The 22350-nt window shown below is 38.3% G+C and overlaps 1 protein-coding gene across 1 annotated transcript in view; it reads right to left on the bottom strand.

The window, feature by feature from the left end:
* The window catches only part of LOC131874654 (poly(A)-specific ribonuclease PARN-like), a gene marked incomplete at its 3' end in the record, with an annotated part of 48892 nt that overhangs the window by 1077 nt on the left and 25465 nt on the right, over positions 1 to 22350 (bottom strand). Inside the window, 1 exon segment of the mRNA XM_059218441.1 lies at positions 18284 to 18414. Coding sequence (XP_059074424.1) covers positions 18284 to 18414 — 131 coding nt within the window.

The following is a 22350-nucleotide window of genomic DNA, read 5'->3' as shown; positions in this document are numbered from 1 at the left end:
TTTTTGCAGATGGTTTTGATGATGAATTTCAATATTTCTTCATAACAATAAATTGCAGCAAAATAGAAGATATTGCATTAATTTAAACTCTGTAAAATTTGAACATTACATAGGAAATACTGAATACACTGCTGAAAATTACAGATTTTTCTGCAAGCTTAAATATTCATTTTTTCAATAAAATACTAACAACCCAGTTCATAAAATAACCCCTATTATCTATATCCAACATACCCAAAAAATGCAACAATACTTTGGTTTGGGCTGCTCACAAAATTCACCCGAACAACACTCTAAAAGACTGAAAAACTACAAAATCACTGTAGTAATGTTACTGTAGCGGTGGTACTGTGGCAGCATCACTGTACTAGCGGTACTGAAGCAAATTCTTTTTTTTTATTTTTTGGCTGCCACCAATGTACTCAAAATCTGCTCTAACAATCTTCTCCAAAATCTGCCCTAAGTGTTCAGAAATCAAACTGCAGATATGAACCCAACAATGAAGCCCAACTATGTTTCCTGAATGAAAACACTCAATAATCCTCTTGACTGTATCTTGCAACAGCGAAGAGAATGTCATTCATGAGGGATTTCATCCTCAAAAACCCTTGAGAAATTACCCCAGCCATACACTCACAAATTCTCCATCCAAGCATGCTGAAAGAGCTCTCAAAACTTCTATTTATTCACTCTCCAAGGAAGTCAACCCAACTCACAGGCAATGTGGAATAATAGAAATCACTTTTATTTTAATATTATAATCTCCTCATTAAGGTGCCCATGTACCTTTTAAAAGAAAGGGGACATTTAATACTTCTAACATTTAACTTTATGGTCCCACTAAATTATTAAATAACGATAAAGTTAAATATATAAATTTAACTTTATAACTTAGACTTTATCGTTAAATAATAAATATCTCCGATTAAAAATAAATTACCCAATTAGTATTCAACTATCATCACTGATATTGTCGCCATTCAAGAATGCACTGAAAATGCTTAAGTCACTGCCCTAGCCAGCTGACTTACTAAAAATAGTAAGTTCCTCAAAACTACATCAAATCAACTCGGATTGGCCTGAAACTGGAAATACCTCAGCCAAATATCCTCTGGATCCCTTCAACGTCCAAGTTAGCCCACGGGACCATGGAGAAATAGGCTAACAACGAATCACAAATTAACTGCCTAGAAAGGGGACATTACTTTAGGAACAATTATTAAAGCTATTTATCAATGCTTATGAAGGAGCCTATGCTCAAAAAGATCTAAAATTTGATATTGAATTATTTGTTTTTTTCTCTCATCCAAAAGTTCGTGTTGCTGATGGTTTAAACTCATTAGATAAATTAGATTTAATTTACTGTATTTATTCTGTCATGATTAAAGTTTCCATGACTTATTAATTGGCATCTAAGTTACAAGTAATTTTGATAAGCTATTCTCATCTGTGTTTCTGATGGTTTAAATTTGTTAGGTAAATTAAATTTGATTTATTGTATTTATGATAATCTATTCCCATTTGTGTTGCTTCTGGTTTAGATATTAAACTTGTTAAGGAAATTAAATTTGATTTATTGTATGTAGTCTGTCATGATTGATATTCCTACAACTTATTAATTGACATCTAAGTTAAAAGCAGTTTTGACAAGCTATTCCTGTTTTGGTTTTTGCACTGCATTTAAGAGAAATTCTAGTCCAGAGAGGTGAGTAAGCCAGTCCTTTCCTTCATTGTAATAAACTAATACTGGACTTACTATATCGTTTTTGCTCTTAGCTCTCCTTCAGTGTGGTATTAAAGCTAGGCCAAAACCAATGAAGACAACGAGCAAAAGTTTTTAGCAAAAAATCCTGTTTTTTTCTGACAGATACAAGCTCCTAAAATTGATGGTACTTCCTTTACAGATGTTTAAAAAGGTGACAGTCAGAAAACCCACATTTGTGATAACATCCCTTCTATTTTGAGAATCTATCAACTACAAGAAGTAATGAAGTGTAATGTCCCCACTTTGGAATAGAATTTAAGGGTAAATAATAACAATAAAATTGAAATTAAAATACCAAAGAATATAATTGAATATAATTAAATTTTAATTAAGTTAATGAATGGTCAAAATACATGAAATGAAAAGTTGCGACTCCCTCAAACATGAGATATAAAAGGGAGAAGAGAACCTCATTTGAGGGGGAAAATTTGGGGGGAATCAGAGGTGCAGAGCTGATTTAAATAAAAGTGCAGATCTGATTGTGGAAAGTTGTGTCCCTTTCAAAGGGCAGAAATAATGAAGAAGTGCACTCTTTCAAAGGGTGTGTCTCTTGCCAAAGGGCATACACGATGAAGAGGTGTGACCCGTCCATTTTATTGAGAGATATAAAGGAAAGGTATCAAAGCATCTAGGGGGAGCACCATCAATCAGATCACATCAGAACTATTATGAAGTTACATGCCATCTCCATACTCAAACAAAGGCATATATAAGGCCAATGCATAGGATGATCTAAAAACAACAAGCACTATACAAAAAGGCATATTTAATTATTGCAGAGCAGCAATACCAATCCAGGCAGAGATCTTATTATACGTCAATGCAGCATTGGCATGTTAACAAGTGGATTAAAGAAACGACAAAATTGGATTTACATTAACAAGTATTATTAATAATCCTTGATTAGGTGCGATAATCAGTAGCAGATTAATTAGTTAAGGCAAAAGACATGATATGAGGAGTCACCACCTTTGCAAGGATAGTGACTGTTTGGAAAAGCATAACTTTCCATGCAAATCGAGAGCTTATATACAGCATAACAACCACTCAAAGGAAAGGCATCGAACAATGCTGGAAGAGGTGAACATAATAGAGAGATCGAATCTGCAACTATTGTTAAGATAAGACGATATTCTGGTAAGAACTTCTGTGCATATTTTTTGTTATCTTTTCTGCATACTATTATTGATAGCAGATCGTGTTATGATCATTCACTGCATGTCTTCTCCAATCTGCTCATTTCTGACTCATACTGTGTAATCTATTATGGTTAATATGATGTACTATGATGTTTTCTTCATATACGTATTATGTCTGATTAGTGCAATGAGCCATGGTTATGAAGACTAGCATATGAGGGAGAACGGTTGATAAATACACCCTCACAAGTATGGTTGATAGAAGGAAAACGGTTTAGACACAATCACAAGTGGCGCTTGATTAAAGGAGAATGGTTATTAAAGAACCCTATCAAGTTATCCATCCTAGCTTGCTATGACTGGGATTCCTATGGTTATGATCTAGGATCCTGATCTTTTCATTTACAGTTGTTTGTGATTGCAGGTTTCCCTATTAAAGAGATAAAAGGTACTCCCTTTCTAACCTATCTTTAACAGCAAAGCATTATAATCTAGGACAATCTAGGTCATTTTAAAAGGGGACATTACAAATGGTATCAGAGCATGATCCCACCATCCTGCAGGGAAAAGATAAACCAGTCAATGCATTCTAGACAATTAAGGGTTTAACAATGTGTATATTCATGTGTACTTTTGTCATTTTTTGACACCCTTGGTCCATCACTGAGAACCGATCAGAGATACAATCCATGGACCGGCGCTGCCCCAGTTGATCAAGGAGAAAAGTAGTGGATTTATGAAGAGTGAAGTGTTGTCTTGTCTGGAGGAAATTCCTTCCTTAGCCTTTTCTCTCTTCCCAGAACTCTGGAACCCCGAGGTTCCAAAGTTCCTTCCTTTGCTTCCTTTTCTATCTAGTTCCTTGGAACTCCGAAGCCCCGAGGTTCCGAAGTTCCTTTCCCTTGCCCTTTTCTTTTCCCAGAACTCCGGAACCCCGAGGCTCCGAAGTTCCTTGCTGCCTCTCCTTCCCTTCCCCGAAACCCCGAGGTTCCGAAGTTCCTCCCTTTCCTTCCCCCTCCTTTTCAGTTCTCTGGAACTCCAAAACCTAGGTTCCGAAGTTCCCTCCTTGGCCTTTTCCTTTCTTTCTCCGGAACTCCGAAACCCTGAGGTTCCGAAGTTCCTCCCTTTCCTTCCCCCTCCTTTTCAGTTCTCCGGAACTCCGAAACCCTGAGGTTCCAAAGTTCCCTTTCCTTGCCTTCTTTGGAACTCCGGAACCCCAAGGTTCCGAAGTTCCTTCCTTAGCCTTTTTTCAATTCCCCGGAACCCCAAGGTTCCGAAGTTCCTTTGCTAGGTCTCCCCTTTTCCTTTTGCTTAGTCTCTTCTTCCCTTTCCCGGAACTCTAAAACCCCGAGGTCCCGAAGTTCTCCTTCCCCTTCCCCGGAACTCCAGAACCCCGAGGTTCCGAAGTTCCTTCCTTGTCTTCCCCACTTCGGGAACCCGAGTTTCCGAAGTCCTTGGACTTCTTTCCGACTGGAAACACTTCCGGATGGCGTGATCAACACTCAAAGCTTTAAATGCTTCGACGACTTTTGTGACTTATGCACCTTCTTTTGTGGAGCTATAGGAGTGCATTTAATGTTTTTGGCAGGATTTCCATCAAGAGAGGTACAGGGCCATGCTTGTTGTGGTAACTTATGTCATGTCTACATGCTCTGACTTTGGAAGGTCAATCAATCCACCCTTCTCAGGGTTGCATTTTCAGGGTATGGCTAGGTTGCTTGCATGTACAGAAAGTCAAGTACATGCACTTGCCTGCACTCCCAGACTGACATTTCCCTGCACACACAGGGGTCATGATCACTCTTGTAACCAATTTTCTATATAAAGGTTGTTAAGCCTTATTGTAAAGGGTTCTCTCCTTGTTGGCTTGAGCTATTCCATGCTCTTTCACTTCTCTTGTATTATTCTGCATTTTGCAACTGTAAGTTTGGCCATTGGCCTTCAAATGAATTGAAATTGCTATTCTTGTCTTTCTTCAATTTATGTATGCTATGTATGTTTTCTTACCTTCATCATAGGTGTATGTTTTGTGGCTCTTCTCTCATATATGTTGTGTTAATTTATTTCTGAGTGTGACCTGTGGGAAATCTTCTCCCCTCTTGACATTCAACGAATTCTAACCTCCATACATACATTGGGGTCACTCATACAACTGAAATTTCTGCATCTCCTGGGTATTTCAGTTGATTCTTTGTGTCATTTCAGGTAGGGAGAGAAACAATCTCTTCTTGGTGCATCACCTCCTTTCAATTTTAGCATTTCTCTCTTCTCTTTTCCTCTACAAGTTGTTAGGATAGGCTTAGGAGTAAGTTTTGAAGTGTTGAGTTGGTTCAACACCTGCACCTAGATTGAAAAGGAAGTTGGCCTTCTCCGGAGATTCAACCTCCTTGCGCAAGGTCCCACACTTCGGGGTTGTTTCCATGTTTCACAAGGTTGTTGAGTTGATAGCTCAGCAAGGGTGCACGCTTTTGTGATAATAGGTACACTTCGTGTATGTTCCATGTCTTCATACATTCATGTGTATACTCCGTGTTTTCCAAGTGTATGCTCCGTGTTTTTCTCTATATTTTTAATTTATCTATAATATGAGAATAAAAAAAGAGTGAACCAAAAGGGATATGAATCTCATACATGCCTGTCATGCTTCTAATTCTCTTCTCAATGAATTGGGATTTCACCTTTGTTTCTCTCAAGGAAACAACCAAACATAGTTCTTACAATTACAATTGATAAAGAAAAACTAGTTAGTTAGGAATCCTTGCATTGGGGGAAATTTAGTTAAAATGATAACTGCTTGAGGAAAAGCATTCTTCAGTGGGGCGGACTGTAATGTCCCCACTTTGAAATAGAATTTATGGGTAAACAATAATAATAAAATTAAAACTAAAATATAAAAGAATATAATTAAATTTTAATTAAGCTAATGAATGGTCAACAGACATGAAATGAAAAGTTGTGACTCCCTCAAACATGAGATATAAAAGGGAGAAGAGAACCTCATTTGAGGGGGATAATTTGGGGGGAATCAGAGGTGCAGATCTGATTTAAATAAAAGTGCAGATCTGATTGTGGAAAGTTGTGTCCCTTTCAAAGGGCAGGGATAATTAAGAGTTGCACTCTTTCAAAGGGTGCTAATGATGAAAGTGTGTGTCTCTTGCCAAAGGGCATACACGATAAAGAGGTGTGACCCCTCCTCATTGAGAGATATAAAGGAAAGGAATCAAAGCATCTAGGGGGACCACCATTAATCAGATCAGAACAGAACTGTTATGAAGTTACAGGCCGTCTCCATACTCGAACAAAGGCATATATAAGGCGGATGCATAGGACGATCTAAAAACAACAAGCACTATAGAAAAAGGCACATTTAATTATTGCAGAGCAGCAATACCAATCCAGGCAGAGATCTTATTATATGTCAATGCAGCATTAGCATGTTAGCAAATGGATTAAGGAAACAATAAGAATTGTGTTTAAGCAGCAGATTAATTAGTTAAGGCAAAAGACATGATATGAGGAGTCACCACCTTTGCAAGGATAGTGACATAACTTCTCATGCAAATCGAGGGTTTATATACAGCATAACAACCACTCAAAGGAAACAAAAATGATGTACACTGTAAAAAAATGGCAAGGATTATGAAGATTAATGGCAATGTGAAATGAAACAAAATGATGCACACTGTACAAAATGGGTGGGCATTCATCAAAGCACAAAGCACAGAGGAAATTTGTTGGATGTTGTGTTGCAACAAAACTCATAGAAAGTGTGCGAAATGAGAATCACAGACAGAGCACCCAAAACGTTTAACAAACCTCAAAGAGATTCTATATCATGGAATGTGATGATTGTTGATATGTGCAAAGTTAATTTGTTGAAAAGTATTTAGAAACTTTCAAGCAAATGCAAGTTGGCAAACATAAAACCAAATTCCATAATGTCTTTCAGCGTTCTCCTGCATGCGACAAACTGGAAGCTTTAAAAGAATTCAGCAAGCGAGTGACTCTGGTGAATGCTAAACCTAAGGATTATAAATATTGCATCAAAATGTTGCGGCAGTTAGCCTTCTCTAGCAAAAGTAAGGGTGGGATGCATAAAATTCTTTACTTTCAAACACATATCTCTGGAGGAAAGAGAAAAGTACTGTAATGGCTCAAATGGAAGAGTTTGGACAGAACAACAACCAGTTGCTACATAATAATATCTATGGTTAGCACAACGTTTTTATTACTAGAGCTTCTAAACCATTTCGAATAGGCAGGAATCTTGTACACAATTTTCTTGAACAGCTATAACTAATCCCAACTTGGTGCAGAGGCTATTGTGCACTCTTACTTTTGGGGTCTTTAGTTGGCTTTTTTCCTTGCGTTGCAACAACTAATGAGGGTAATAGGGACACACAGTTGTAGACAGAATTTAAGGATCTTGAATACGAGATTGTGAAGGCTCAAAGGGAATTTCAAAATATTCCCACTTCTAAGCTACTGGCAGATCACTTCCTCCTTGTGCACAGAGACATTAGTAACCCTTTAAAAGCCAAGTTTGTTGTGAAGGAAGCTATAGAATGCATTAGCGATTGTATACATATGTTGGTCGATAATGCTGCAAAATAATTATTTCCTTGGATGATGAAAATGTGAAGGTAATTACTTGATTAACTAATGAGACGAAAGCTCATTATAAAGAGATTACAAGCACAATGTTTCTAAACGAAACAATCGAAAATACAAGACTAAATCAGAAACTATCTAATCTAAAGTATAGATTACAATATTCACCATTAATATAAAATATGCTAAATATTAAACTAATACCCACCCCTAATGGTCAATCTATCAACTACACCAAGTTGCCCCCTAAATTTTACAAACTTTTATGGGCTCAGAGACTTGATGAGGATGTCTGCAGTCCGATCCTCAGTTGGAACATACTGCAACTACATTGATCCGTCTTCTACTAGCTTGCAAATGAAATGGCAATGAAGCTGGACATGCTTGGTATGTTCATGGAAGAATGGATTTTTGGCTAGTTTGAACACCCCTTGATTATCACTTAACAAGGGTGAAAGTCCGGCTTGCGACATTTGCATGTCAAAAAACATCCATTGAAGCCAAACCGCCTCACAAGCTACTTTTACAGTTCCCCGATATTCAGCTTCAATTGAGGAAAGAGCGGCTGCCTGTTGCTTCTTGCTTGTCCATGTGACTACACCAATACTCAAATTGAAAACGTACCCAGAGTTAGACTTCCTGTCAGCAACACAACCTGCCCAATCTGAGTCTATAAATCCAATAAGCCTAGGATCTTTGCTTCTGTTGTACAAAATGTCAAAGTTAGGAGTTCCCTTCACATATCTCAACACATGCTTCGCCACAACCCAATGTTCATCTTTTGGGGTTGTCATGAAGCGAGAGACGTAGCTCACAGCATAACTGAGGCCAAGTCTAGTAGTAGTGAGATAGATGAGGCTGCCCACTAGTTGCCTGAACACTAATTCATTCACCACAAGTGAATCTGATTTGGCTGATAATTTTAGACCCTTCTCCATAGGTGTAGATGCAAGTTTGCAGTCATTCATTCTAAACTTATCAAGCAAACTTCTGGCATACTTGGACTGAGAGAGAAAAATACTACCATTCGTTTTCCAAACTTCTACACCGAGACAATAATGCAAAAGTCACAAATCTGTCATGTCAAAGGATTGACACAAATTCTTTTTTATTTCGTCAACCAAACGTGTCAAGCTTCCAGTAATGATCAAATCATCAACATAGAAAACAAGAAAAAGAATATCATCATCAAACTGTTTGACATATAGATTAGAATCAAAAGGACTTCTCTAAAATACCATGATCAAGTGGGTACTTATCAATTTTCATGTACCATGCCTAAGGAGCCTATTTGAGGCCATAGAGTGCTTTCACCAATCTGCATACCTGATGTTCTTACCAGCAACCTTGAACCTAGGAGGTTGCATCATGTATACCTCTTCCTCTAAATCACCATTGAGGAAGGCAAATTGGGCTGAAATAGCGAGGACAAGCCGAATGATGCTCATTTTGGTTGTGGGAGCAATTGTCTCCTCATAGTCAATGCCCTCTTTCTACAAGAACCCTTTAGCAACTAAGCGAACCTTATACTTATCAAGGGTTAAATCAGCCTTATACTTGATTTAATACAAACATTTGCAGCCAATGGGTTTCTTCCCAAGTGGAAGATCGGAGAGGACCCAAGTGTTGTTCTTTAGAAGACTATGGTGTTCAACCTCCATAGCTTGTTCCCACTTAGGTAATCCTTCAGCCTCTAAATATGTCTGAGGCTCATAGACAATATGAATGTTAGCCATGAGCGCAAAGTTAACTGTATTTTGCTGCTTGCGCTTGCTTCTATTTGATCCAATAAGCTCACCATCATGAAGATCACTAATGGTCTTGGCCGGCCACTTAGGCAGGAGAGTAGAAGTACCAACATCCAATTCAGCAGGATCAACATCACCTGAGGTACCTGGAACAAATTCATTTGGATGCTGATCCAGATTCTTCCGAGGGAAGTCGGGTGGTGCAATATCATGCCTGGGAGACTCCAAAACTTTAGAGTCTGAGTCATTTGAATCCCTCCCATCATGTGCACCTAAGGGAAGACGAACACCCAAATCCTTAGCCTTCAGAGGCTGATCCTCAAGGCTCAAAACAGGAGAAGAGAGTTGAAAGGGCCCTCATTTTTCATCAAATACAACATCATGACTAAATATGAGAGGATCAATGTCTACATCAATCAATCGATAAGCTTTGTGGTTATCACTGTAGCCCACGAACATGAGTTTTTGGCTCTTAGAATCCAACTTTGTGTGCGTGGCATCTGGAATCCAAACATAAGCAATGGAGCCAAAGACTTTCAGGTGGCTAAGTTTAGGCTTCCATCCAGACCATGCTTCTTCTGGAGTCATCTTTTTAATGGCTTGTGTAGGAGACCGGTTCAAAAGGTAGACTACAACGTAAATTGCTTTAGCCCAAAAAAAAATTGAAACATTTATGTGCTCCAACAGAGACCGAGCCATCTTAGTGATTGTGCGGTTTCTCCACTCAACAACATCGTTGTGCTAAGGGGTCTAAGGTGTGGTAAGCTAACGCTTAATCCCATGTGTTGCACAAAAGTTGGAGAAATTAGAAGAACAAACCCCCCCCCAATTGTCTAACCTAAGAGTGACTCAGACAACCTGACTCTTTTTCCATTGAGGCCTTAAACTTCTAAAACATGTTAACCACCTCTGATTTGTTTTTAAGAAAGTACACCCACATCCTTCTACTGAAATCATCAACGAATAATAGAAAATACCTGGATCCAATGACTGAAGAAGTGTTCATTGGTCCACAAACATCTGCATGAACCAACTACAATACCTTGGAGGCTCTCCAAGAATCACCATCTAAATAGGAGTCCGATGTTGCTTTCCAACTTGACAAGCTCCGCAAACTCCATGATTCTAAGTCTGAATCTCAGATAAACCAACAACCAGACCCTCCCGAACTAGCTGAGAGAGATAGTGTACATTCAAGTGCCCATATCGTTGATGCCAAAGATTGCTGATCGAAGTACTCTTGGTTGCCATGGCTTGCTCCTAAGAATCACCAATGTCAACAAGTCTATAAAGACCATGATCCTAAAGACCCACAAAAACTGTAGTGCGAGTCTCCCTGTCAACAATGCTACATTTGTTCGAACTGAATACAATATCCAGTGTAGGATAATGTCACATGATCTAATTGATTGACAACAAATTCAGCTCCACGCGAGGTAAAAAGTATACATTGAGAAATATTAAATTTTTCCCTCCAAATTGAATTTGCATGTTGCCCTTTCCAACAACAGTATACTCTTTGCCTCCTCAAAAGATTACTGAATCAATGAAAAGCGTGTACTCTATAAACCAATCCCGACAATGTGTGAAATGTTGAGGCACCAAAGTCAATGTACCCAACAAATGATTTCACATGATCAGATGGGCATTTGGCCATGAACACATAGAAGCCTGACTCCTATTCAAAATGCGTAGCATGTGGGCCTTCTGCTAAGACCCTCCATGCCTGGATTGCTTAGATGCCAATAGTTTCTTGCAATCCTTCTTCATGTGGCCATACTTATGACAATAGTTACACTAAGTGTTCTTCTTAGGATTCTCCAGAGGCTTGCTTTGACTTTTCTACTAAAAGGACTTGCCTTTTCCCTTCTCCTTATCAAAGGTTTTTGCTGTGAAAGCCTGCTCAGAAGAGGAAGTACTCGTGCTGGCCCCGAATCGCTGCTTTCATCTATCCTGTTGTAGAAGCTTGTTGTAGAGGTCAGGAAACTTGAGATCAACACTGGTGGATGTGATATCGAGCGTTTAAATGAAATGCTCATAGACCCTAGGTAGACTTTTCAGAGTGATGACCACCATATCTTCTTCCTCCATTTTTCGACCGATAGCCTCCAGCTGGTCCAAAATATTTGATTTTTGTTAAATGCTCTTGGAGTGACATCTTCTCGTCCATCATGATCGAAAAGAGCATGTTCTTGAGAAAGAACGCTCTACTCTTGTCTGACGTTTCATGGATATCCTTCAAGTGGGTCCAAATCTCTACAGCTGTCTTCTTGGAAGGGACTTGTTGCAGCTGATCGTCAGTGACGGACATTTTGAGGAGCATGACAACTTCACGATTGCACTCGTCATACTTGTCTTGATCTTTATCAACAATGGTAGAACGAGGTGTAGCATAGTTGAAAAACTCAGACTTGGCAATGACTCGGCAAGCACAAAATATTTAAAAAACTCGAGACTTGCAAAAACTCCAGGAAAAACTCGGCAATAACTCGACAACTTTATTGAACATTTGAAAGTATATTTTATTAATTACTCTTTAAAAACACACATTTATATAAATCTAATGTCATTAAATTTAGTTTTTAATTATATTAGAAAAAACATATATTAATAGAAAACTATTTAAGTCATAATAGTATTAATTTAACATCATAGTATTGAAAATTCATGTCTCATAGTATTAATTTTACATTTAAATACACTAGGTTTTTATGTATGCGAGTCTTTCTGCGAGTGACTCGGCTGAGCAAATGACCCGTGAGTACTCGCGAGTTCTGCAAGTACTCACAGAGTTTTTCAACTATGAGCTGTAGTACCCAACACAACTTCGTCCAGGCACCAATGCTCGAAGATAGTCAACATGCACTGCTTCCAGGTGTTTTAGTTGTGGCCATTGAACTTCTGACTGCTTTCCAACATAATGTTGGTCAAAGACGCCACCACGAATATCGAGGTCAAACTAGTTCAACCTTATGAAGGCACAAAAAATGAGGTATAAGTATATGATTGAAAATCAGAGCAAAATAGCTGGCACAAATATCAAGGTGTTGAAACCCAAGGTACAGATCCCAATGCACGATTTTTCAAAACCCTAGCCACAAGTTGCAGAAAAAAATCCAAGTAAGAAAGAAATGATTTTTTGAAAACCCTAGCCAACTCAAGACACAAGATGCTGGTCGCCAGAAAATACCAAATCCGCAGGAAACCCTCGGTCGGGTCTGGAACAAACTGCGAATAAGCCAAACGCAAGACATAGAAATTAGTGGGTACGAAAAAACCCTCACACACGTGTGAAGATAACACCAAAATTGTGTGCCACGAACAAAAAAACCCACTAATGGTAGGGGAAAAGAAAACGAATCCCATCGCATAGAAGAAATTGAAATCGCAGAAAATCTGCAAAAAACAAACGTGCCAAAACCCTTTGCACACAAGGAACAGAGCCATCGAAAAAACCCTTTGCACACAAGGAACAGAGCCGTCGAAAAAACCCAATGCCCACAGAAGGTAAGAAACTCATAGGTTGAGTCGATGTGTGATGCGGGCAAAAGAAAATGCAGCGTGCGAAACTAAAGAGAACAGTACCAGAAAAAACGGCCCGAAAAACCTTCGCAGCTGCACAAAAAAATAGGTTTCACATGGGTAGAAAACACAACCAAAGAGACCAAAAATCCTGACGTGACCAAAGAAAAACCGTGAGAATGAGAAAAATCGCGGCACTTCCAAATCTATGATTTGCAGAGGCGAAAAAAAAAAACCCATCGAGACCAAAGAAACGGGGCTCGGACTCGGACTTGGGACTCGGCGTCAAACTCGGCTCCAGACTTGGCTAGACTCAGGAAAGTGAAAACCTCAAGAAATTTAGAGATTTTTAAAGATTTAAAACTTGTTTCAAGCACCCTTTATTGAATACACCTTAAAGACACAATAACACCATCAAACTCGGCTCATTTGATTTCATACACAAGTATACATCAATCACATAAGCATAAACGCAAATTGTAGCTAAAGGAAATAACAAACATAGATATATAAATATTGTCAAATGTATACAATATTACAAAACTCATGGAATAAAAAGTCCATGTCATCATATGATCATCATCAAATGTTTCATACAAATACCAAAGGTAAATACAACTACAAGCCTATGGCTCAGAGGAGCCTGCACGGCAGCACCCTCCGGCCCCGGCCCCGGCCCCGGCCCCCTGCGAAGGCGTCTAAGGTAGGTCCTGGATGATTCGACAGCCATAGCCGCTCCCCGTGACACCATGCCATGCTCACCAACATCAGGAACATCCGTGTCACTATCTGCCTCTGAATCTCCTGTCTGTGCTCGTGCTCTCCGCTCCTCCTCTGCCATGGCTACAGTTTCAGCCTCTATATCTACCTAGTCGATCCAATCAATGTCAGACTCAGAGGTTAAATTTTCCCTACTTCTATCGACGCAGTTTCCCCCCATATTTTTCGACGGGGGTTTGGGGGCAGCGTCCCCAAGGTGGGGTCAAGGGGCGGCGCCCCTTGCGCGCTCCCTGTCGCGATACTTAAAAAAAAATTTCACTAAAAAATACCCCATGTCCAAAAAATCTTCAAAAGTGTACACTCTGGCGAGCAAAATTATTCCCTCTGAGTCTAGCCCATTTTTTTCTTTATAAAGAGTACACTCTACAAAGAGTAAAAGTGTAGACCCACATGCATAGATGAAGGAATGGAAATTGTTCTAAATGAAATTGTTATTACTAATGTGGAGACTAGAAGGTATACGAAAGCACCTTAGATGGTGTGTGAAATTTTATTAAGAATTGAAAAGCTAGAATTATATCATTATAAGTTCATGGAGAGAGAAGGATGTCTAGCAGATGCAATTGGAATTACATTTTTCTTCAAAAGCCCAAGTTGTTGGGGAAAGAATATTTATTTACACCTATGATCAAGGCAACAATCTATGGATGTGTTGCAAAATATGATCTTTTTCATCCTTATGGAGAATCTTAGGATCATATGTTCATTTCAACAAAAGATATAAGTTCTATGTTCTCAACTACCTTGATGGTGAGATGGTCACAAGTGCAAGTGAAATAGATGAAGATGGCGAAGTACCTCAACATGACCAATCACTCTTACAATGTTCTACTTACCTCTTTTGTAAAATGTGACTTATGTCACATGTTTGTAATCAAGTTAGAAAATATTAAAATAAGCTTCGTTTACACAAAAGTTGAGAAATTTCTCGCTAAATTTTATTTTTCTCAAAATGCAAAGGTACATGTTTGTAATCAAGTTAGAAAATAAGCTTTGTTTACACAAAAGTTGAGAAATTTCTAACTAAAATAAAGCTTATTTTATTTTTCTCAGAATCCAAAGTTACCTAGGGGTTACCATACTAGTTGGTTATCAAGGAAAGTCTATAAATACAAGGCTATTTGTAATGAAAGGGGACTTTTACATAGGGGATACTCGAGAAATTTCTAAGGAGAAACTTAAAGAACTTTTATGTTCACACTATGTACAGAAAGGAAATTTCCAGAGAGAGACTTAGAATAACTTTTATGTTCACAGTATGTACAGAAAGGATTTTGGAAATGTATAATTTCGAAAGATAATGAAGAATGCATGCTGGGTTCATATGTTCTAAATGTATTCCCATGTTATCATTTCCAATATCTTGTATGTTAAATTGGTAACCTTTTTATGCATATGTGTGGAACATTGATAATCTGTGCAATTGATGTAATGATACACAAGCAGGCTTTGGTATCTCAGTTTGAACATGTTGAAGTAACCTATCTTATATGTTGAGGTCTGTCATCCTTCTTTCATCATCATTGCACATCTAAACATATTTGGTGATAAATCTCCTCGTAACTGTTATCAATCATTAAGTCATATTTGGTAATTGTATGTCTACCAATAAGGTTTTTGTTATCCATTTTCTTTTGGTTTTGTTTTCACCTTTTTGTACTTTGAGGTTAAAAGTACACAAAAAACCTAAAAAGCCCCATCATATGAGGGAGCAGCCCCTCTCAAATGCAGAGGAAAGTTATTATCCTAGTAACAAATTCTCCAACTATTGGGGCATTTGTCACTGCCCATTGGGCAAGTCACTTTGAAATCTACAGTGACAAATCTGTTTACCAACATATTGGAAACTTCTTACAATCTTTGTAGGCAGCAACCCACAAGAGACACCAATCCCCTCCACTGAGCACCGATAATAATTGGATGGGGTTGCGAATCGGATGATATTGCAACTGAAGGTCCAGTTATTCGAGTTCTTACTTATGTCGCTCTTGAAGATCATCTGACGTTTGTCCTAGGATGGGCACTGCAGCTTAGCCTTCTGGCACACCCTGCTATGGGTGGATTTTTGTCGCATTTATGTGGTTGGTCCATCACTTTGTTGTGAATGGTATTAAAGGCAGTTCTTCAGATAATGCTTAAGCTATGCACAAAGCAGATATTGTGGACAGATGATGAGTGATAGCGAGGACCAAAGGCCACGCAACTATCAGATCATCACTAAGTGCTTCGGTGTGATCAATCCAAGTGAATGGAAATTCCATTGCTGAGAAAAATTATAAAAGATAAGTACTCTTTATGTTTGAATAATGTTCATGAATTTTTCATTAAGTCATGCTACATCATTGAATAGTGAATCATGTATTGACATTTACCCTGACTATCATTATCTCTCTCTGAAATGCTTCCAAGACGAATCATAGATTGCATTCAAGGAAGGAAGATTGCTTGCATTTCTTCGCAAAGGAAGAAACAGCATTCGAAGGGAGTCTGACATATCGTCAGAAGTAACCTTGGACAAGGAGGTCGCAAGATTGTTTTCAGCTTCAGAGGGAGCTTGACGCTTCAGCTTCAGAGGGAGCTTGACATTTCAGCTTCATCGGGAGCCACGTCATCATGAAGATTTGATTAATGCATTTTTCTCCGTAATGGAGAAATTTGAGGTGAAAGCCCTTTAATGAGTTCTTCTCTGTGAGAAGTTTGAGGTGCAATCCCTTGTTAATGAGTTCTTCTTTGTGAGGGAGAAGTTCGAGGTGCAATCCCTTGTTAATGAGTTCTTCTCTGTAAGGGAGAAGTTCGAGGTGCAATCCCTTGTTAATGAGTTCTTTTCTGTGAGGGAGAAGTTCGAGGTGCAATCCCTTGTTAATGCATTCTTCTCTGGGAGAAGTTTGAGGTGAAAGCCCTCGTTCCACCCTCTATGAGTAGGCATGGTGGAGATGCATTCTTCTCTGGGAGAAGTTTGAGGTCAAAGCCCTCATTCCACCCTCTGCGAGTAGATATGGTGGATCCACCCTCTACAAGTAGGCATGGTGGAGATGCATTCTTCTCTGGGAGAAATCTGAGGTTAAAGCCCTCGTTCCACCCTCTGCAAGTAGGTATGATGGATCCACCCTCTGCGAGTAGGCATGGTGGTAATGCAGCCTTCTGTGGGAGAAGGTTGAGGTGAAAGCCCTCTTCCCTCTGTGAGTAGGTATGGTAGGTAGGTATGGTGGGTATCATGGAAGAAATTCCATGATGTGCTTGTTCACCCTCTGGGAGTAGCTATGGTGAATGTATTATTCATGGGAGTAGCCATGGTGGTAGTCACTATGTGACTTGGTTATTCAAAAGGAATCCTCCCTAGCTAAGAGGGAGTGTTGTTGTGTAGCTATGCCGGATCCCTTCTAGGGCCCACCTAGTGCACAAAATGCCAAGTGGCCTGTCGGACTTGACATTTGGATATCTCAGTTGTATGAGTCTAATTTGGGGCAGGCCCTATTTGGGCGAACCACTTGTGTGTAACTTGTGATTAAGTTAAATGTAACTTGCAACTAAGGGAGACTCATATGTAACTTGTAATATATAGGTCTGACCCTATCCTTGGCGCAAAAAGTATATGGCCGACTTGAGGTCTATTAGGAGGTATTAATTCATATATATGCAAGGTCATGATTGCATCAATAGATATGAATTCAATAACATGAAGGACATGTAGTGTGCTAGGGGGTGACGATAAGAGCTTATCGTCTATGGTTGGGAAGGCAACAGATCTGATGTTTGTCTATGGTTAACGAGCACTATCATAAAATCAACACACCTAGCATAGAGACACAAGTTTAATGATAAATATTTCTTATGTCTTTATCATGGGTCAGCCCAAAATTAACATTAAAACATAATAAATATTTTCCTTTGCCAGCAGCAAAATGATAGCAGATGATAGCAGCATTTTGTACTTCTTCCCTTTGACATCAATGACAATCATATTTCCAACAAAAGCTATCAGTAATTTTAAAATATTTTCCTTTTGCACAATTGCATTCCTTCTGTTGCCGGGAGGTTTACTTTATCTGCTTAGCTAGCCAATTTTTATAAGAAGACAGCAAAATAAAATCTTCTTTGGGATTCATGTAAAAAATTGAACAAAACATTAAGGATGAGATTTTTAATTCTGAACTATATTGAATAGTACAGAAGGGAAAGGAAAATGACACAGGTATTAGTTTCAACTATATTCCCAATCAGACTTTAATAAACAATTTCAATCTGGTTTAAATACTGAAGATGATATGATTAGTGGCTGTAACTTTGAGGCTATTTACAACTGTCAATGACAAGTCTGGCAACTTTAACCACTAGCCTGTAGGCTGTAATTATGTTTGGTCCTGAGTTTCAATTCCCTTGACAACGTGGTGACAACTTAACACTAACTATGTTACATCAAACCGTAAATTGCATGACTGACAAGCATACATCAGCTGATTGCTCTACATTTAGTTCCCCAGTAAACAAGTTCAACAACATTTCAATACATTAAAAGTTATTAAAAAAGAATTAGAAGTACCACTTAACTAACAAATTCAAGAGAAAGATACAGGCCAACAATCGGTGAGAAGACATGTCAATCATTTCAAAAAAGTCATGTCTATAAAAAGAAAGCCCAATTTTTTGAAAAAAAGTTCTAAATTGTTTGTTATTGGTGTGACAATAGAAATAATTAATCAGTTGGTTTCATATAAACTTACCTTCATAAATGCAAACATTAAAATCAAAGTTATGCTTAGCCAGGAACTCAATAGATGTTGTCTGGCAGAGAAAATCAAATGGTGGAATATTGGCTGGAAGTTCATTGCGAGGAAAGATGTAGAAATTGTGCCTGCACAGACACCAAAACGGCAATATCATGTTCCATACTGTGTAATGAATCATACACCCAATACCCTTTGGCATTTACAGTATTTCCTGTCTACCAACATGTGCAACAAGGCTTTAAGTACAATAAGACACAATTTATCCATTTAACTAATTCATTTAAATTTTCTTAAGATACTTGTTACTATCTGCATTATTAATCTTGGAAAATAAGAGAGGACACTCATGCAAAACAAAATGTAGTTGCCAATGCTATCAGATGGCATAGGCCATACATAATCACTATGCAATAATAAAAGATCATACATTTCAGGATCCAAATGCTTGCTAACATTTAAAAGGCATAGTGATTATTGTTGTATGGATCATTCAGAGGGTGAGGAGAAGCTATGTGACATTTAGCCACTTGGTTGGCTGTTGATGTTCTTGGTAAAGGTGACAACCCTGAAGCTCATTACGATTGGTATATGGCACTGCTAGTTAGTAACGCCTTCTGATTTTGTTTAGTATATAATCTCCTGACTGTTTAATGACCTTAGTGGAGCAACTTCAATATGGCTGAATACTATGATTCCAAATATGGCAGCAAATCACCAGCATTATCTACTTCCAAGTTCAACTGTCAGTGATCTAATATTTATAGATTTTTTAGTGGGCTTTATTAATAGTAGGGCATTTAATGCTCAAGTCTTCCTTAAATGACCTATACGCTATTTTCCATTAGTAGCTCTTTCTTCTATGAACTTTCACTAACTGCACTTCTAATAATCACATGGGAACCATTAAGTGCACAAGCGCCGATAAGTGATGTTTGAACCAGCAAGGAGGACGATGCAAACACATCAACCTGCAGTATTTGACTCCAAATCCTTAATATTGTTGTTCTAATAAGAAATGGAAAATGAAGGAGAAAACTGAGCATTTTACCTGGACTAAAAAAGAACGGAAGGATCCTAATCAGGAATTGATTAAGAGGCAATCACAATTATACATTTGTCCATATCTGTTTCACATCTCCAGTTTGACAAATTGAAATCAGTTTTCTGTGCTCAGTTAATTGGTTTGACCATCTCTCAAACTCACTAAAAATAGGTTAAGTGAAAACAAAAGGAGAGGAACAGACATCTTCAAAATCACTGTATCCCATCTTCTTCCTATTAGATGTAGGAAATTCATTCTCTGGAATTTGAAATCCACTTAAATCTCTTAGTTTTTGTTAGTAATTCCTAAAGGGTTGAAGCTATCTTGATGAATCTTTGGGAAAAAATTCTATTAAACCAATCTTTCTCCAAGTTTCCAAGACAGGGGGGCATGGGGATGTGGGAATGACATTTTGGGGGATGGCCAAAATATTTCCAAATTTTGAGGATGGCAGGGTATAACAATTAAAAAAACTTAAAAAACTAAAAGCTGCTGAAAATTTTAAAAGTCAATACAATGTGTTAAGAGCTTCCACCTTGAATTGCTCAGTCAGTGTTCTCACAGTGATAGCACAGCAGGGCAGTGTTGATGTGTTTTCATGCACATGCGAACACAAAATAAAATACCTTAAGTATCTTATCCTCTCTTGAACAAAGTTATTCGAATGCTGAAGATTTGCCTAAGGATCAATCGAAATAACTCCAAGGCTCTTATATGTAGGGTCTCTACGTGTTGATAAGCTCTGTTGGTGTGATGTGATTATGCTGGGATTCACAAAGGGGACTTACATTCGATTGTCTGAATGCTTGATTAGCTGGAACTTGAGTCCTAACTACTCACTGGGAGATAAAGAAATATCAAAAGCACAGGGTTTAGAGAATCTATTCTAGGACCTAGAATGTAAGAATATAGATGAATGACTAGGTGGAGTCCTACTGGGCTAGGTCTCACCATCAAACTGAACAATTCGACACCAACTCAGTGCAATCTTCTAAGGGAATTTTGAAGATGTTCAAATCATCACCATCAAACACTGATCACCATTCAAGTTAATGCATAAACAATGGACGCATAACAATTTGAAGTTAAGCTCATTCAATGTCAATTGACCACGCAGGGCGCACTTACAATCAGTAAGAGGCTAGTGGTATGGACTAGAGGGATTCCACACGAGTGCATTCAACAATTTTCTCCATTCAATCTAATTATCTACCATCTAATATGAAGATCCAACAAGAAACCATGCATATTGCAAAAAAAACAACACATTTCACCATAACTTCAATGAAAATAGAGTTCACTTACAACTTAGGCAACAATTTTTCGCCTTCTCCTCCTGCTCTACTCTAACTTCTATTCTATTTGCTATTCTATTCTACTTACTATTAGCTATTAACTATTAACCTTTACAAATGAAGAGCTTGAGCCTTTTATAGTGCTCTCAATACAATTCAACGGCTCAAATCAATTTGAGATCAATTGCCAAGATTTTACAATGAAAACCCTAATTAGGGTTTGTTACAACAAACTCAATTTGGCCAATTAGATAATTACAACACGTTGGTATGACCAATAGATAGCAAGGGTAGGTGCCTCGGAGTTTGTGCCATTACTAGTGAATCAGGTACATTGCATCTAGACATGCTGATGTGGAACCCTTCTAATTGGTGAATGGTAATTGGGATGCCATCTAGGATGCCACTTCAACTTGCACCTTTGTAGACTGGATAGATTCATCATCATGAAGAGATATCAAGAGATATCTCTTGATCCTCAACATTATCTAGCTTGCTCAAAGTAGTGGTGATGGGAATTATTGATATAGCTAAGTCCTTCTTCCATCCTTGCTTGCTTTCCTTGGGAGTGATTGTATGATCTCTCCTTTGCCATCTTATGATCTCTCCTTTGCCATCTTATAATCTCTCCTTGAAGATATTTCGTTCTACTGCTTGCAGCTGCTGAATATTTGAAGTTTTTTAACCTAGTAGCACTTTAAGACTTCTTCATACATTCGAGGTGTTCTTGATGTTGATGAAACTTCTTGAAGGCCTCTTCCTTGTATCTTGACCTTGATGCTAAAATTCTCTCATTGAGATCCTTGTTCCGATCCTCCTTCAACCTAGCCCATTTGATCTCTTTCCTTACCTCCTGCAAAATGAACAATTGCACATCAAACACACACGATATACAACTTGATCTAATCTTTGATTTTTTTATGATTTCTTTCTAAATCTAATCAAAGGACTGGCAGTAATCAGTGAATTCGCTGTGTAAAAGGCAAAATTAATGTCCTAGACCAAATCTGGGCTGTCTTAAGGTGAATTCGCTGGCTGATAAGCTTGTCGTCTAAGCAAATTCGCTTCTCTTCGGTGCTCAAATGATGAACCTCGCCTACTCCAAAAGATTAGACCTGCATCTCCAATGATGAAATTCGACATTATGCTGATGGAATTCACTAATATTCTGCTGAAGTTTGCTAATTATGCTCTCATATTCGCATTTGAAGAGAAGAGAATGTTTGAGTTGAAGGTTAGAATGAATGTTTTAACTTCTCCTTTATAAGCGCTTAGGGTAAAGGTCATGTCTTTTGAGTATAAGGCCGACTCACTTTAAAATAACAAACCATCTTTCCCATGCTGGCCGACTTCATCCTTGATAATAAGTATGTCAAACAATGCATCTCATCATGTTCATTTGTCTCATGGATTCTACACTGCCCTGGCCTTGCAAACTCGAACAAACATCGTGGATAAAGTTGTGCATTCAATCTCCACCATAGTTGAAGAAAATAAACTTGTTGCTCATCGTGAAACTGTTGTTGCTCCATTGAGAAATCTTCCTTTTTTTGATTTTCTGATTTTTATTTTTTATTTTTTTGGATTTTTGGAATAAAGAGAAATCTTGCAAATCTCAAATTCAACTTGAAAGCTCAACTGGTTCCAGCTGCGTGACTTGCTTCTTTTCTTTGCAAGTCTGACTTCCAGCATCAACTGCTTCACTCATGTATCCACAATCATGC

The sequence above is a fragment of the Cryptomeria japonica genome, chromosome 3 (assembly GCF_030272615.1).
Source record: "Cryptomeria japonica chromosome 3, Sugi_1.0, whole genome shotgun sequence".
NCBI classification, from domain to species: domain Eukaryota; kingdom Viridiplantae; phylum Streptophyta; class Pinopsida; order Cupressales; family Cupressaceae; genus Cryptomeria; species Cryptomeria japonica.
This window is presented reverse-complemented; position numbering and strand designations above follow the sequence as displayed.